The sequence below is a fragment of the Rhinolophus sinicus genome, chromosome 7 (assembly GCF_057876585.1).
Source record: "Rhinolophus sinicus isolate RSI-liver-muscle chromosome 7, RSI-T2T, whole genome shotgun sequence".
Classification (NCBI taxonomy): Eukaryota; Metazoa; Chordata; class Mammalia; order Chiroptera; family Rhinolophidae; genus Rhinolophus; species Rhinolophus sinicus.
In genome coordinates, this window is record NC_142507.1 from 54,994,490 (window position 1) to 55,009,337 (window position 14,848).

The window sequence follows — 14,848 nt, forward strand, 5'->3', positions numbered from 1 at the left end:
TTGGATTCTGATTGTAATTACATTGTGTTTATTTTTTTCCTTTTTGAGAAAAATTGAGATCTAATTCACATACCATAAAATTTACCCTTTTTAAAAAGGGTACTTAAGAGTACAATTCAGTGGCTTTTAGTGAATTCACAAATTGTGCAGCCATCAATATTATCTAATTCCACATCAATTTCGTCACCCCAAAAGCAACCCTATATGCATTAGCAGTTCCTTCCCATTTTCCTCTCCCGCCAGCCACCATCAACCACTAATCTACTTTCTGTCTTTATGGATTTGCCTATTCTGGGCATTTCATATAAATGATATCATAGAATATGTGACCTTTTGAGTCTGGCTTCTTTCATTTAGCTTAATGTTTTCAGGGTTCATCCACGTTCTAGCATGTATCAGAACTTCATTCCTTTTTATGGCTGAATAATATTCCATCGTGTGGATACTATTGGTAACTAAGAGTGGGTTTGCAAATCACAGACCCTTCGTGGAACTGTGGAACTGGCTGGCATGGATTAACCCATTGCTGACTGAGAAGTCAGCAGTGACAAACCAGGAGACAGGGTACAGCTCAGGGGACTGTTAGCAAAATGGGAGGATAGCAGTGCATTGATTATTCTTTAGAGCGTTAAGAAAAGCACAGTCCCCAAAGAGACCCACAGTCCTCAAAGAGACCCAGGTTTCTCTGATGAAGAGGCAGAGGGGGAAAAATGCACTTATGCAATCTTGTTAGAGAAAACCCTTTCTCTTTGTAGTCTGAAACTACTTAAGGCCAGCTGAAGGAAAATCAATCATTTCCTTGTCAAATTTTAGGCCATACCAAATTGTTTGCCATACTAGATTTTTATGACGAAAGTTAAAGCATTGATTGGCCATGATTAGGTTCTTGACAATTGGAACGTGGAACTCTGTTAGGCAGAAACCCCTAACATCTGGACTGCTCAAAAATACTTCTCGTGATTTTTCATATGGTTATAATGAGTGTACCTGGAGGTGATATGTAAAATATGACAGTCCCAAGTGTCATTTCTCATCAGGGGCCTAAGGACAAAGCCAGCAGGAGAAGAGCAGTGGAGATCCAGGCTTGGGTTCCTTCCAGGCCACAAGTTGTTCTAGAGAAATAACGATCAGGAAAAGGCCATGGCTGTAAAAACAATGGCATCAAAAAGCACCATTTGGCACCTGTTAGAGTAACTGCAAAAAGTTTTGCAGTTGTCTTGTGTTCTCCCTTAGTATCGTACATCAGATGTCTGGGTACTTATTTTCTAAAAGGTGTAAGGTGTCAAAGGATCGTTCCTGGAGCCAATTCCAACAGAACTGGAAAAGAATGGACATCGCTTAGAGATTGTAGAGTGAGGAAAGAGGCCCCATTACATTTCTTCTGAATGCAATAGTTAGGCTGAGGGGATGGGTATGTTCACGGTTGTTTACAAAACTGGATCACGTTTGTGGAGGAGGAATCTTTAGAAATGTACATATAAGAAGGGGGCGTATGCAAGGGGACAGAGAAATGTGCCAGCCATTTCATTGGCTGTCAGCACGTAGCCCCTTCTGCAGAGCATACCCCTCCCCCAGTCTCCAGAAATACAGTCCTGCATATTTCATGACTTGGTGGCCACAGCTGATTAAACCAACGATACCTACTTGCCCAAGGACTGAAAAGCTAACATTAAACACTTCCTCCTTTGTACCTGCTCTGAACTCTCTATTAAGTCTTTAGCACAGCACCTTTCTGACACATTTACAAGGATTGTTTCTATTGCGGTTGCCTTTCCTGAGTGAGCTCTCAGGGTAGCTTGGCCTTTGTCGTGCCCCAGGCCTGCACCGTGCCTGGCACTTACCAGAAACCCGGGAAATGCCTTTTGGGTGAAGGTACGGAAACCCAAGCTCATCGGGGACACGGAAAGGGACTTCTAGGCATCAGCGACGTCTCCTCTGAGGCTGGAGACGGTAAGCTGTAGGGGTGGAAAATCAGTGATGAGGGCGGCCCATCATTAGAAGTCCTTTTCATGTCAGCGTGACACGGTAATCTGCCACCGCAGGTCCTGGCACCCTGACGGAGAAAATCGGGCTGGTGACGTACATGAACGTGGCGATGCAAAGCCGTCTTTGTTGACTCCAGCTCCTCATCTCCCAGCAGCTGTGAATGAAGACCATCTAGAGAGGAGCTGTCTCTGTTCCTGTGTCCACATCCAGTTTCCCTAGGAGCTTCCCAAGGGCAGGGACTGGCGCGTCTGACACTCGGGAAGGGGGAAGAGATTATCCTGAAAAGTTCCGTGACAGAGTGGAAAGAGCCAGGTACCAGGAGTCATGGATCTTTTATCTCGAATCCTGACTCTGCCACCACATCCGTAGTGGCCTGGGGCCAGTCACTTCCACTCCCTATAAAACGGGAACTTGAACGAGATGATCTTAAAGGTCCCATCCATCTCAACAAGTGTATTACATTTTATGAGGCAACGGACCATATTTTATTTGTTTTTGTCTCCCCAGCATCTGGCACAGAGCCTAGCACATGGTAAGGAATTGGGAAATACTGTGATGAATGAGGGAGGGAAAGAAGAAAGAAGGAAAGAAAAAGACTAGGAAATAGAAATCATGGGCCCAAAGTGAAGTTCTCAGATGTGGCCAGCTGGTGGCATTACCTCTCTACATAACCTCAAGCGGGTGTTCACAGCCGCCGACCAAGGGAAAGGATTGATTAGAAATGAATAAAGGTAAAAAAAAGAAATGACCAGAGGACCAAATATTTCCAATGGATAGCAGAAGCCTGGAATTCTGACCCAGCTCCTTTTCTCTGAGCCAAGAGAAAATCAGTACTGCGCTGAGCAGACATGTTCGTGCCAGGGGGGTAAGGTGACTCTGGATGGGTGGGAGAGTAAACACGGCCAGTCCATGAGGCCGGGAGGTAGCCCCTGGGTCTCACCTGGACTTGGGCTGGGCACCCCCTTCTGCCTTCCCCCCACACCCATTCCTTGCTGAAAACCCCAAACATCCTGCACCCTGTCTGAGCCTGCCTCTGGGTCTCTCCTGCAGGCTTCATCCAACACCCTGCTGACTCCTTGTCCCGAAGGGCCCCTCCCCGCCCCCAGCACTCCAAGGGAGCTGAACATCAAACATCTTGATTTGCTGGCAGAGGGCAGGAAGGTGCTGACTATTTCAGAATCCTTGAGAAAGCCTCACTTTTCTGTCTACCCACGGCCCTCCTCTTTTCCCCATCACAGCAAATTCTGCACGGGGGAGGGGTGCAGGCACAAAATGGGAGGGCCCAATGAAGCATTTTTTCCAGTCAGGACTGAGGTCATGGGGAGACAGGATGGGGCGTGGGGAGGGCATATCTGGGATCCAGAGCTCTGAAATGTGGTTGGGGATGGGAGAAGGGGAGGACCCCTGACCTTTGACTCCATAGACTAGAGCAGCAAAGGGTGAAAGACAGTGGAATGACAGGTTAGCAAGACTACTTACTACTCAGGAGCAGGAAGAGAACTGAGGATATTCCTAGGTTCCCTCAGTCCTCACAGGCCAGTTCCCAGCAGGGAGAGAGCACTCCCTGTCACTTCCTCTCCCCCTTCCCTCCCTGCCCGTTGCCTCAAGGTCAGTTGTTGCTGCAATGAATTCCAACCTGTGTTTTAGTTGGCACGGGTCCCTGGGCTTGGTGATAACCTCTCAGTACCCTGCTCTCTTCTGCCATAAACACCCCAAACTTTTCCTTTGAACTAATCATCAGTCATGCAAATAGCAACGTACAAAGGGCTTTTGCAGATGTATCATCAAACTCTATCACAACAGTCTAGTGAAGCAGATACTTTTATCTGAAAATTTTAAGCACGGAAACAGGTTCAGAGGAGTGAAGTAATTCACCCAAAGTCACACAGCAAGTGAGTAGCAGATATGGGACTCCAGAAGCTCTGCTCATTCTCTCTCTGGCATTCATTCCCTGCTTTATGCCCCCTGGGGGGGGACCATTCCCCCAGGCCCCAAGAGAGCACTTTCTGCAGAGAAGGGGGATGCAGTTTGGTTCCTGTCATCCCTGAGACGGGATCTCTCTAGCTCTCTCCCTGGAGCAGAGGCTTGGGGCTGCTCTTCATAGTGGGGTAATTGCCCCTTTTCTCCTCTGCCCCAGAGCCCTACACACACACACACACACACACACACACACACACACACCAGCTTGGGTCCTACCTCACCCTGCCCCACCCACCCGCCATCACCAAGAGCAATGGGGAAGGGCAGACTGTCCAATCCACACCCCGCCCATGCAGGTGTGGGTGTGGGCTGGGGCTCCCAGCAGCCAGAGGCCCCAGAGGAGCACTGAGGTCTGGAGCCTCCTGCTGAGATTCCATGGCCCCTGCTGCCCGGCACCGCTGACCTCTGATGCCCTGAGATGCCCACACCCAATACCTCCGCCCCGCTGCCCGTGTTCTGGAGCAACGGGTCTGCAGGCGGCGTGCTGAGTGTGGACGATGCTGCCATGCCCGTGGAATTCCTCGCCCTAAGGGTTGGGGTCGCCCTGGTCTACGCGCTCGTGGGGGTTGCAGGCTTGCTGGGGAATTTGGCCGTGCTGTGGGTGCTGGGTAACTGCGCTCGGCGAGCCCCCTGCCCACCATCTGACACTTTTGTCTTCAACCTGGCTCTGGCAGACCTGGGGCTGGCACTCACTCTGCCCTTCTGGGCGGCCGAGTCGGCCCTGGACTTCCACTGGCCCTTCGGCGGTGCCCTCTGCAAGGTGGTGCTGACGGCCACTGTCCTCAACGTCTATGCCGGCATCTTCCTCATCATGGCGCTCAGCGTCGCCCGCTACTGGGTGGTGGCCATGGCCGGGGGGCCAGGCACCCACCTCTCGCTCTTCTGGGCCCGCGTGGCCACCCTGGCGGTGTGGGTGGCAGCCACCCTGGTGACGCTGCCCACAGCCGTCTTTGGGGCCGAGGGGGAGCTGTGGGGCGCACGCCTGTGCCTGCTGCGCTTCCCCAGCAGGTACTGGCTGGGGGCCTACCAGCTGCAGAGGGTGCTGCTGGCCTTTGTGGTGCCCCTGGGTGTCATCACCACCAGCTACCTGCTGCTGCTGGCCTTCCTGCGGCGGCGGCAACGGCGACGGCAAGACAGCAGGGCCATGGCCCGCTCCATCGGCATCCTGGTGGCCTCCTTCTTCCTCTGCTGGTTCCCCAACCATGTGGTCACTTTCTGGGCTGTCCTGGTGAGGTTTGACCTGGTGCCCTGGGACAGCACTTTCTACGCCATCCATACCTACGTGTACCCGGTCACCACCTGCCTGGCACACAGCAACAGCTGCTTGAACCCCATGCTGTATTGTCTCCTGCGGCGGGAGCCCCGCCGGGCCCTGGCGCACACCTTCCGAGACCTGCGCGCACGGCTGTGGCCCCAGGGCCAGGGCTGGGCAGAGCAGGTGGCTTTAAAGGCGGGGAGCAGGCGGGGGACGCAGAGCGCTCGCCAGGACAGCGGCCCTTCTACCATGCTGGCCAATTGGGACACAGGCACCCCTGCCTGAAGGTGCAAGCTGGAGGTCTCCCCCGCTGGGGCCCGCCAGGGGCAGCGCCACCCCCGGAGAGAGGCTGGCCTGTGCCAGGCCGCCATCCCTTGGGAAGGCTGATCTTTGCTCCCACTCTGGGTGTGGTGGAATGGGGCCGGCCCGCCCCGGCCCAGGTCAGGCTGGTAGGACAAAACTGAAGTTCCCATGTGGAGGTGGGAAAGGAGGGGGTCTAACAATAAACCTGTGTATGAGTCGCAAATTGCCTTGACCTTTTGTCCAGTGCCATCTCCAGTTCAGTGCGGACACAAGTCGTCTTCGCCCCACTTCTGCCTCCAGTGCGATTTCCCAGGAAATTCCCCCTAGGGGTTCTAGGCTCCTGGATGAGGGCTCAGTGCTTTTCTCCCTTTGCCTGGCCTCCCTTTCCCACCCCTCCCCTCAAACCGGGTGTGCCCTTTGTCTTTCTCTGGTGCCAAGGCCCAAACTGCACTCATCCCGGGACAGCTGCACCTTCTTACCCTCTCAGTGCTGCCCGCAGAGACCTCAGCTGCAAAAGCTGTAGCTCCCCAGCAGGCAGATGCCACACGAGGGGTCTTGCTGCAGTCTTGGCAGGGCCCAGCAGGAGTGTAAATCCGGGTTTGGAGGGAGAAGTGAAGATGACAAGCAAGGATGTGGGTGGGTGGGGCCTAGGCAGGTGAGAGATGAGGAAAGGGGTTGGATGAGGCTGAAGGTGGGGGAAATGGAAGGCGCAGAGACGGGTGCTGGTCCCCTCGCTGCCCCAAGTCCCCCGTCAGAACCCGGGGTTCACAGTCCGGCTCCCACACTAACCAGCTGAGGGAACAAAGTTAATTCTCCGTACCTGCTTTCTCCTCTGAAAAGCGGGCTGTTGCCCTAAATAGTGTTAACTGTTATTCTTACATTTCGTGTAAAGTGGAGACAGAGAGAGAAGAAAAAGGAAGAAAAGAGGGGGCAGCTGGGAGGCAGGGCTGGAGGGCCAGAGGCTCATCTGGGGTGAATCGCGAGCTCTGGAGTAAAATCCGAGTTTTACAAAAGAACTCAGAGAGGAGCTGGCCCCTCCAGCCTTCTTAAAGTTGTTCCAGGGCAGGGTTTCCCCTTTGGTTTCCAGATCCAGAAACAAGACGCAGCAGTGGCCAAGGTTGGCCTTCAGAAGGAACTTTCCAGGGGGAAGCCCTGCAAAGGGGGGAGGTGGCAGAGGGACGATGGGCTGCAGCTCCCACTTCGTCGCCCCCCAATCCGCAAGCTGCGAGCAGCGCCTGCGCGCGGAGGGCGGCCAGGGGGCCTCAGACGCCCCCGCACCGGTTCCTTCCAGTTGCTGAGAAGAGGCTCTAAACAGCCACCCAATTCACAACATATTAAGCAATGTTGAAGAGATTTAATTAGCCTCTTGATGTTTAATTTCCTCTTCTCGGTAATGTTTAATCTGGTTCCAAAACTGCAGGTCTGTCCCCAGCCAGTTCGGGACGGGAAATGCTTAGCCGCCTAAGTGCCGCCCCCGCAGCTCCTGCGATGGCCCTGCCCTGCCAGGCTCCGGATATTGGCTCCTCTGGGGGCCGGTTGAATGGGACCCAGCGGTAAATATTGACGTTTAAACAGGTCCTGGCCACAGATGAGTGAATGCACATAGTAGGCCTACCCTTGGTAGGGGTGGAGACGCAGGGAAGGACCAGCGATGCCCGGCTGGGCAGCTCCGCTCCAGCGGGAAGGCATCTGCGTGGCACGAAGCCAGAGCTTTGAAACTGCAGGAGGGACGGTTAAAACTGCGTTTCCCTGAAAATAGGATTTGGGAGGGGTTTTGGGGAGGAATGGTGAAAGGTGAGACGGACTCATCAATCTCTCAGTGTGACGTCACGTTTCCAAGGATGGGGAGGGGGTTTTGGTCAGCGGTGGCAGGAGGGACCGTGCTGCCCGGAACAGCCATGGGCTCCTCCAACAGGCTCAGGGCCTGACCAGCATCCTTCACGGGGTCCCTGTGGGCAGTGGGAGGAGCCTGCAACCCCCCTTCCAGGGGTCTTTGGGTGCTGTCTGAACCCCACCCACGCTGGCCTTCCTCCTCTCCTTTCACAGGCCCTGGGTCCCAGGTGATACAGTAGCCACCGCTGAGCCACTGCGTTGGAAACCTGGAGTCCTGGCACTTCTAGTCACTGAGGGAGCAGAGGAAGGCTGCAGCTGGGGGCTGGCCCCTTGCTGGCTCACCTGTGTGGGCCTGGCAACCTTTCTGCACCCAGGTTTCCACATCTGTAAAATGAGAGTAATTCCCACCGCAGACTGAGGAAGCACCTTGTAAAGGCCAGATGCCGGTGGGAGAATAACAGGGGTGCAGGGGCTGCTGACCCCCATCTTGGGATTCCAAGTCCTTTTTGTAGCTGAGGTCTTGAGCCCCACTCTTCTTATCTCACCCCAGGGGCTCCCACAGAGACATGTGCTCTACACCAGCATTTCTACACCTCTAGACTCGCTCCCCTCCCTGCACCCCAGAGCTGTTACTAACCAGAAACAGGAAGTAAAATTAGCCAAAAAAACGAGAACTGAAATCAACCTAACCTCATTGCCTCTCAGAGCCTAAGAGCTAAGAGCAGCAACTCTGGAGGGGAACCATCTTGAAGAGGTTACTCTCATGACACGTAAGACCCAGGGCAGAGTGGGGACTGAACTTGAAAACCCATGACACTTGGGGGAGGCACAGAGGACTGTGCCAAAAGGGCTGGGGCTGAGAGGCTGCTGGGCTTCTGAGCATGGCATGCAAATGAGATGGAAATGAGTTTTCTAATAATGTCCTGGAATCACCAACGGCCACCGGAACCTGATCAAGGGCCCCTTCATTTTGGTCCTTGTGTCTGAGTATCAACAATACCAAAAAGGGTTTGCAACAGTTTCTTTTGTTAGGACCCCGTCTTCAGGGAGGCTGGCGGACCTTCCTGTGAGAGGTAAAGGGCCCCGTCAGAGGCACACAGGTCACCGCCTGGCTCAAGCACCCTCAGAACCGGCAGACATTCAGACATGGCACTTCACAGGGTTCCAGGTCTTTAATTTCCCTGCTTTATCTTTTTTCTCTCTTTCTCTCTTTTTTTTTTTTTACAATCAAATGGGCAGGAAAAGGTCTGGGGTGGGTGGGCACTGGGGGTCCATTAAAAAAATCCCCCAAGTTCAGGCTGAGGTTTCAGGTCATGGTTGCTGAGGTGAGGGTGAGGTCAGGGTTCACAGAGGTTCCCCAACTCTCCCTGGAACTTTGTTTCCAAACGGCTGGGGAAGAAGTCAGACTAGGTTCCCCATTACTACAGATGAGGGGAGAAGTCAAAGCTCCCCCATCCCTCAAGTTCTTCAGCGATGAGGAGATAGAAGGCTGCAATTTCTAGTTGCCTACAATCTTCTCTTAAAAATATAAAATACGTGCAGTTGGCTTTGGTACAAAAAAGAAAACAACGATAACAAAAAGACATTCTGGTCCCTGTGGGGTTTTCCCTCACCCCCGCAATGGACCATTATGGCCACCTCAACCTCCATCCCACCACCTCCAGGAAGCCAGGTTATCTCCCTGGGGGTCCGTGGAGGACGGACAGACGGGAGACCAGCAGTGAGAGGTTGAGGGGAGAGGGAGAGGGGCATGGTCCTGCCCACAGCCCTTCTGGAAGGGGCAGCAGGGTCCTGTGGCCGCAGCCTCCCCTCAGGGGGGGTCGCTGGGCGGTGTCAGGGCGAGAACCCAGTGGCCACATGGTTAAGCCTGAATGAACCCCAGTAGTGTTGAAGGACAAGGCCCCCTGACCCCTATGGCTTGGTTCCCATGTCCCTGGTCCTCTAAGTCTCCCCTCTCTCTCCACAGCTAATAAACAATAAATAAATAAATTTTCCTAAAGTAGAGGGGAGAAGGCATGAAAGATTGGCATCTGTGGTGTAGCTTCTGGCTGCCACCAGGGGGCACTGCGGCCCAACTCCCCAGCTTCCTAAATGGCCCCAGGTGTGCAAGGATCCCAAGAGCTGGCAAGGACAGACAGCAGTTCTTTCAAAAGTTCCCTGGTCACAGGCAGGTTGGAGTCCCCACGGTCTGCCTTCCTCAGCAGTGTTCTTCGGGGGGCACAGGGAGGGGGGCCCCCTTAGCTCTCGGAAGCGACAGGCTCCCCGTCGCGGCTCTCGGTCTCCTCTGGGATGTCCTGCATCCGGGTGAAGTCTGAGGGGGACGGGGCAAAGTTAGTGGGTGAGCAACTGCACCCCTCCACGAGTGCCCCCCTGCCGTGGGCTGAGGAGTGGCGAGGTCCGTGACTCCCTGGGGGTGGGAGAAACCTCCGTGGGTGTAAGGAATGTGCCCACACCTAGCTAGCTACTGTGTACACCCTGTAAGTATGCGAAGATACAGTTTGAGTCATGAAATACAAAGTATTTTAAGATTCCTAGGTGGAGTTACAGTAGCTTTTGGCTATTTGTATTTCCTGAACCAACTGTAAGAACTTGGAGGTCTTTGACATTTTTTTTTTATTTTCAAAAATCCATGTCTGCTTCAAAAGGTTGGGAATCACCAACTTGCTGTTGGAGAAGGGGTGGCCCCCCTACATCTTCGGCTTCCTGGAGTTTCACCATCAGCCAAAACAGGAAGTCCTTTGTGTCCCTCCCAGTCACTCAGACCTCAGTGGGTAGTGAGGGACCTTCCTGCCTAGCCCGGAGGTCCTGTGCTCCAGGGTGCAGACTCCCTTGGAAGCCACAGCCCCAGGGTCTGAACCCAGGTTGCACCCCACTTCTCTGCCACGTCTCAGCCAGGGTCTCACCTCGTGGACTGTGGGGCGGAGACAGACGGCTGCCACCTTCCTCCTCGCTGCCTGTGTCGGGGTCACTGCTGTCATGTAGCCGCTCGTCAGGGCTGCCCAGCTCCTGCCTCTCTTGATCCTCAAAGGGTCGATGGACGGAGCGAATTGTCACAGGCAAGTCCAGGCGGTCGTGGCCTCGGCTGGGCTGCAGCCAGCGGGCAGGAAAGGCAGGCAGCCCCGCGATGAGCAGGGTGCAGACCGTGGCCCTGCTCAGCCGGGGGCAGTGCCCTGCCGGCCCCCAGACTGGCTCTCCCGGCAGACCCCAATGCCTGACCTCTGCACTCACCCAAAACCTGTGGTCCCCCAGCCAGTACCCTAAGAGGCTGTGAGCCCATCGCTCAAATCCCCAGCTCCTTCAGCTTCTCTCCTGGGCCCTGCTATCCGCCCCTGTCACTGCTACTCCCGCCTTCCTTACCTGTGGGGGCGTGAAACTCAAGTACAGTGCGTCGCCCGCAGGGAGGCTCCGACGCCGGGGGTCCATCGGCCTGCGGGCCCAGGGGGCCTCGGCGGGGAGGGGCTCGGTCTGGCCCAGGGCGGCCAGCTGCCTGCGGGCCTCTTCGGCCTCCCGCTCCAGCAGGGCGCGAGCCTGCTCGCTCTCCCGGAGCCGGGCCTCCAGGTTGCCAGCCTCGGTGGCCCGCTCCTCGCCCAGCCGCCGGCAGCGCCTCAGCTCCTCCTGCAGCAGCCCATGTTGCCTCTGCAGCAGGGCCAGTTCCGTGGCCGGCTTCTCAGGAGCCACAGGGGCGGCCCCGGCCCTGCCAGCCTCCCCGTCCCGAGAGTTGGCTCGGGTCAGCTTCTCCCTTCGCTCGGGGCCCTCAGGGAACCGGGCTTCCACCAAAGTGTCCTGCTGGGCCACAGCCGCCTGAGATGGAATGGGGACAGATGGCTGTATCAGAACCCCCTCTTTCTTCTGCTCCTCACCACCCCCAGGGCCCAGGAGAACCCCAATTGGGAGAGGCTCTGCCTGCCTGGGAGGGCAGCTCTGCCCTGGCGCCCCCTATCCCCACCACTGCCCCTGTTCTTGCTCCTGCCCCACTCACCTGTAGGCCGTGGAGAAGTCCATAGAGATTGACCAATCGCTGCAAGACTTCCTGAGGACAGACGAGAGGGTGGGAATAGGGCCCGAGCTTCAGGGTGGGGGGACTGCCCAGAAGCTGAACTAGTGCGTGTGTGGGGACGGCCCGACTCCGGAGACTGTGAGGTACAGACTGTCCCCACGCCCCTCCAAACTGGCTCCAATTCCTCAGACGGGGAGGAGCCTCCCACACCACCAAGTTCCCATCTCACCTCCTGTGGTGACCTCAACTGATTTCCATTTCGATCCTGCAGAAATGGTCAAGGAGGGGGAGTCAGCAGGCACACAAGTCCCTGACATCTCGGTGTCAAGGATCCGTGGCCGGCTGTCCCTTCCCACCCTCGGGCCCGGTGTGGACCCCTCCTGAGGACCCACCTTCTGGCTGGAGTCTGGGTCGGCCCTGCAGAGCTCGATGGAGCCGTTGAAGGTTCTGGCCTCGCCATCTGTTGAGGGGCAAGGAGAGGCCGAGCTCAGTTCCCCAGGACACTGAAGGCCCGGCCCCTGGTGCCACCCCATTCTCCGTAACCCCGCACACCCACTACTCACTGGCAGTGAGCCCCGGACTTGTGTTCCCGCCACGCTCTGCTTCCACGGGCAGGGCTGGTTCCCGGGGCGTCAAGAGCAGCTCCACGGCAGGGCCCACCAGCAGGTCTCTCAGGACTTCCACTGAAAGGGAAGAGGAGCGGTGAGGGCAGGAGCAGAGCAGGACCCTACGGGCACTGACTGCATGGGCACTGGACGTGGCAAAGGTCATTAAGGGTGCGCAGGGCGAGAGGGTCCCAGAAGGAAAGATCAGGCTCTCCCCGCCTTGCCCAGCTCCCAGCAGACAGAGCAGGGACTTTGCAGGCCACGGGCTGACATCCCCAGTGTGTGTGTGCATCCAGGGCTAGTCGTGTGCCCAGTCTGTGACAATGAGCGGATGAGCCCACACTCTTAACCTAGGCGCCCCTCACCCTCACGGATGGCATCCTGCAGCAGCCGCTCGCCACGTGGGGCCTCGAGGGACTCGGAGCGGAACAGGCCCCTGGGCAGTGTGGTCAGGGTCAACCCAGTGCCGCCGTCCTCTTCCACCTGGAAACGGGTCATCTCGGCAAACAGCCCGACCTTCTCTCGCAGCAGCTCTGCCAGTGCCCGGTCTTTCTGCTGGAGCTCCACTGTGGGTAAGGACAGGTGAGCACACGGGAAGGCCCAGGGTACCCAGGAGAGCCAGTGGGGAATGGGCAGCCCCAGGGGTCAGGGGTCATGGCTGGGCAGAGTGGCAGAACCTAAATTTGATTTGTTTGGCATTTACTAAAAAAGAAAAAACTTTTTTGGGGAAAAGTAACATCTGCACTTTTGTTCTCAAAACAAAAGCAAGAAGGATCAGTGGCAGGGACTACGGCTGTCTACCAGTTTTCATTCTCTCCCATCTCCCTCCAGTTAGGGAACATGTACAGTCATGGGGCACAGGGCTGCCCAGTTAAGACTACATTTCCCAGCCTGCCTTGCAGTTAGACATTACACGTGACTCAATTCTGGCCGACGGATATGAGTGTCGTCCAGATGGGCCTTTAAAAGAAATGGGTATACAGGCTCGTTGTTCCTTCACGCCTCCCTGCTAGCTGGGAGGCAGATGTGACAGTGGGAGCTTTCGTAGCCACTTTGGACCCAGAGGTGGGAATCTGCCCATTGAAGGTGGCAGAGTGGGACCACTACTCTGCACTTCCCCTTTCTAGACTGATATGTGGAGAGAAATAATCTACCTTGGTTAGGCAGCTGATTTCTGTTGGTCTTTTTGTACAGACCTTAGGTCATACCCTAACTAATATAAGGCCCCATGTAAACAAGTAGGTTAGGGTCTCAACCCTCGTCTTGCTAGCTCCCCTTCCCAGAGGCAGCCACGGTAATACCTTATCTTTCTAGACACACACACACACACACACACACTACATATGACACATACTTATCCCCACTTTACATTGTTTTAAACCTTGTTCTTTTCACCTGACAACATATTTTAGTTATGGCTCTCCATCAGCCCTCATGGAACCATATCATTTTCCAAAACACTTGCATCGTTTCCCACTGTGTGGATATATCATGAATTAGTTGACAAACTGAGCGGCCTTACTCTTGATTCGTCGCAGGTAAGCCTCATCCTCTGTCTCAATCAGGGGGAAGTCCTCTCTGGACGGACACCTGGAGGGGTAACAGGTTGGGTGTGGTGGGGGGAAGGAGGCCAGGTTACACACCAGGAATCAGCCAAACACGTTCGGTGCTTCCCAGGGGAGACCCACCAGCCACAGCCCTGTCTCCCTTCACCCATGACCATCCCTTTTCTTAGACCTGGTCACCTGCATTTACGGGTCTCTATGTGCCTCTCCTAAGGTCACCTGGAGAAGCGGCAGAGGGACAACTACAGGCTTTCGCACCAAACAAACTGGGCTAAAACCCTGGCTCCGCTATTTCCCAGAAGGTCTCCGCTCTATTTCCTCCTCTGAAAAATGGGGATACTAACTTCCTTACATGTTTCTTCGGCAGGATTAACTGCAACAATGTAACAGTGCTTTGGACATGGCAGAAGCTCAATAAATCAATTACAACGAAGAATATGAATTCTAATTTTCACAATTTCAAACATTAGTACTAGTGACACAGAGGTTACTATGGATCTAATGTCCACGGGACACGTATTCTGCGTTGTTTTGCTAGAATATGCAATTTCACGGTTTTTTATGCATTTCTGAAAAAGTTTGTTCAAAAGTGTAATTTGCAGACATTTTAAAACAACAGGTTTACACATTATAAAGTGGAGAAGAAGCCATTCCCTGAAAAATTTCTCTCTCTCTCTCCATATATATATACATACACCAGGGGTACCAAAAAAAATGTACACATTTTAAGAGATGTTATCTACGTATTACTTTCTGAAGTTGAATACTGCAATGTGTAGTATGACAGTTCACGCAAAACATGGCGTTAATCAAATGAATGTTAGCATCATTCATTGTATTACAATTTTAATACAGTGTTTTCTTTTCTTAAAATGTGTGTATCTTTTTTTGGCACCCTGTATATATTGCATCCTGAGTTTTATCTCCCAGAATCCACTTTCAACACTACATGCTTCTTTGCTTGACTCGTTTCGCCCCAATAGACACACACAGCTGACTGGTTGCCTCAAATCTAATGTATGCCCAACAGAGGGTAAAGATCTGCTACGTGAGCACACGGAACGATTTCCTTCCTGCCGCTACTATGTGGAGTTTTGTTTATGAGGCTTGCTCCTCTCATCTCCAGTATCAGTGCTATTGTCATCTTCTTTTTCACTCATTTTGAGAAAAATAAAGGTAAAATGCGATACAATCCCATGAATCGCCGCGTGCCCACAGACCAGCTGGCTGGCAGGTGTGCGGCCATCGCAGCTTAGAGTACTCCTCGGCCAGTCCGCTCACACCGGGTCGTCATTGCGTGTATGAGAACACAGATGACCCTTCC

At 54.3% G+C, this 14,848-nt stretch overlaps 2 protein-coding genes across 12 annotated transcripts in view; one reads left to right on the forward strand and one right to left on the reverse strand.

Moving 5' to 3' along the window:
- Positions 1-4,018: 4,018 nt before the first annotated feature.
- On the forward strand, positions 4,019-5,747 carry RXFP4 (relaxin family peptide/INSL5 receptor 4). Its single transcript, XM_074318895.2, has one exon. The coding sequence runs from the start codon at positions 4,385-4,387 to the stop codon at positions 5,504-5,506; it is 1,122 nt and encodes a 373-aa protein (XP_074174996.2). The 5' UTR covers positions 4,019-4,384; the 3' UTR covers positions 5,507-5,747.
- Positions 5,748-8,514: 2,767 nt separating this feature from the next.
- The window catches only part of ARHGEF2 (Rho/Rac guanine nucleotide exchange factor 2), a 42,825-nt gene continuing 36,491 nt past the window's right edge, over positions 8,515-14,848 (reverse strand). For 8 of the 11 annotated variants that reach the window (XM_074318887.2, XM_074318888.2, XM_088799658.1 and 5 more), the window contains 9 exons: positions 13,482-13,549; positions 12,325-12,525; positions 11,918-12,037; positions 11,747-11,814; positions 11,584-11,619; positions 11,337-11,387; positions 10,715-11,158; positions 10,261-10,444; positions 8,515-9,668 (listed from right to left, as the gene is read on the reverse strand). In XM_074318887.2, the coding sequence (XP_074174988.2) occupies positions 9,595-9,668; positions 10,261-10,444; positions 10,715-11,158; positions 11,337-11,387; positions 11,584-11,619; positions 11,747-11,814; positions 11,918-12,037; positions 12,325-12,525; positions 13,482-13,549 (1,246 nt within the window). In that variant the 3' untranslated portion in view covers positions 8,515-9,594. The remainder of the gene's footprint in view (positions 9,669-10,260; positions 10,445-10,714; positions 11,159-11,336; positions 11,388-11,583; positions 11,620-11,746; positions 11,815-11,917; positions 12,038-12,324; positions 12,526-13,481; positions 13,550-14,848) is intronic. The other 3 variants (XM_088799659.1, XM_074318890.2, XM_074318893.2) reach the window with 1 other exon arrangement.

Bases quoted from the DNA above. Each gene is read 5' to 3' on its own strand.
- RXFP4 (XM_074318895.2), top strand. From the start codon at position 4,385: ATGCCCACACCCAATACCTCCGCCCCGCTGCCCGTGTTCTGGAGCAAC.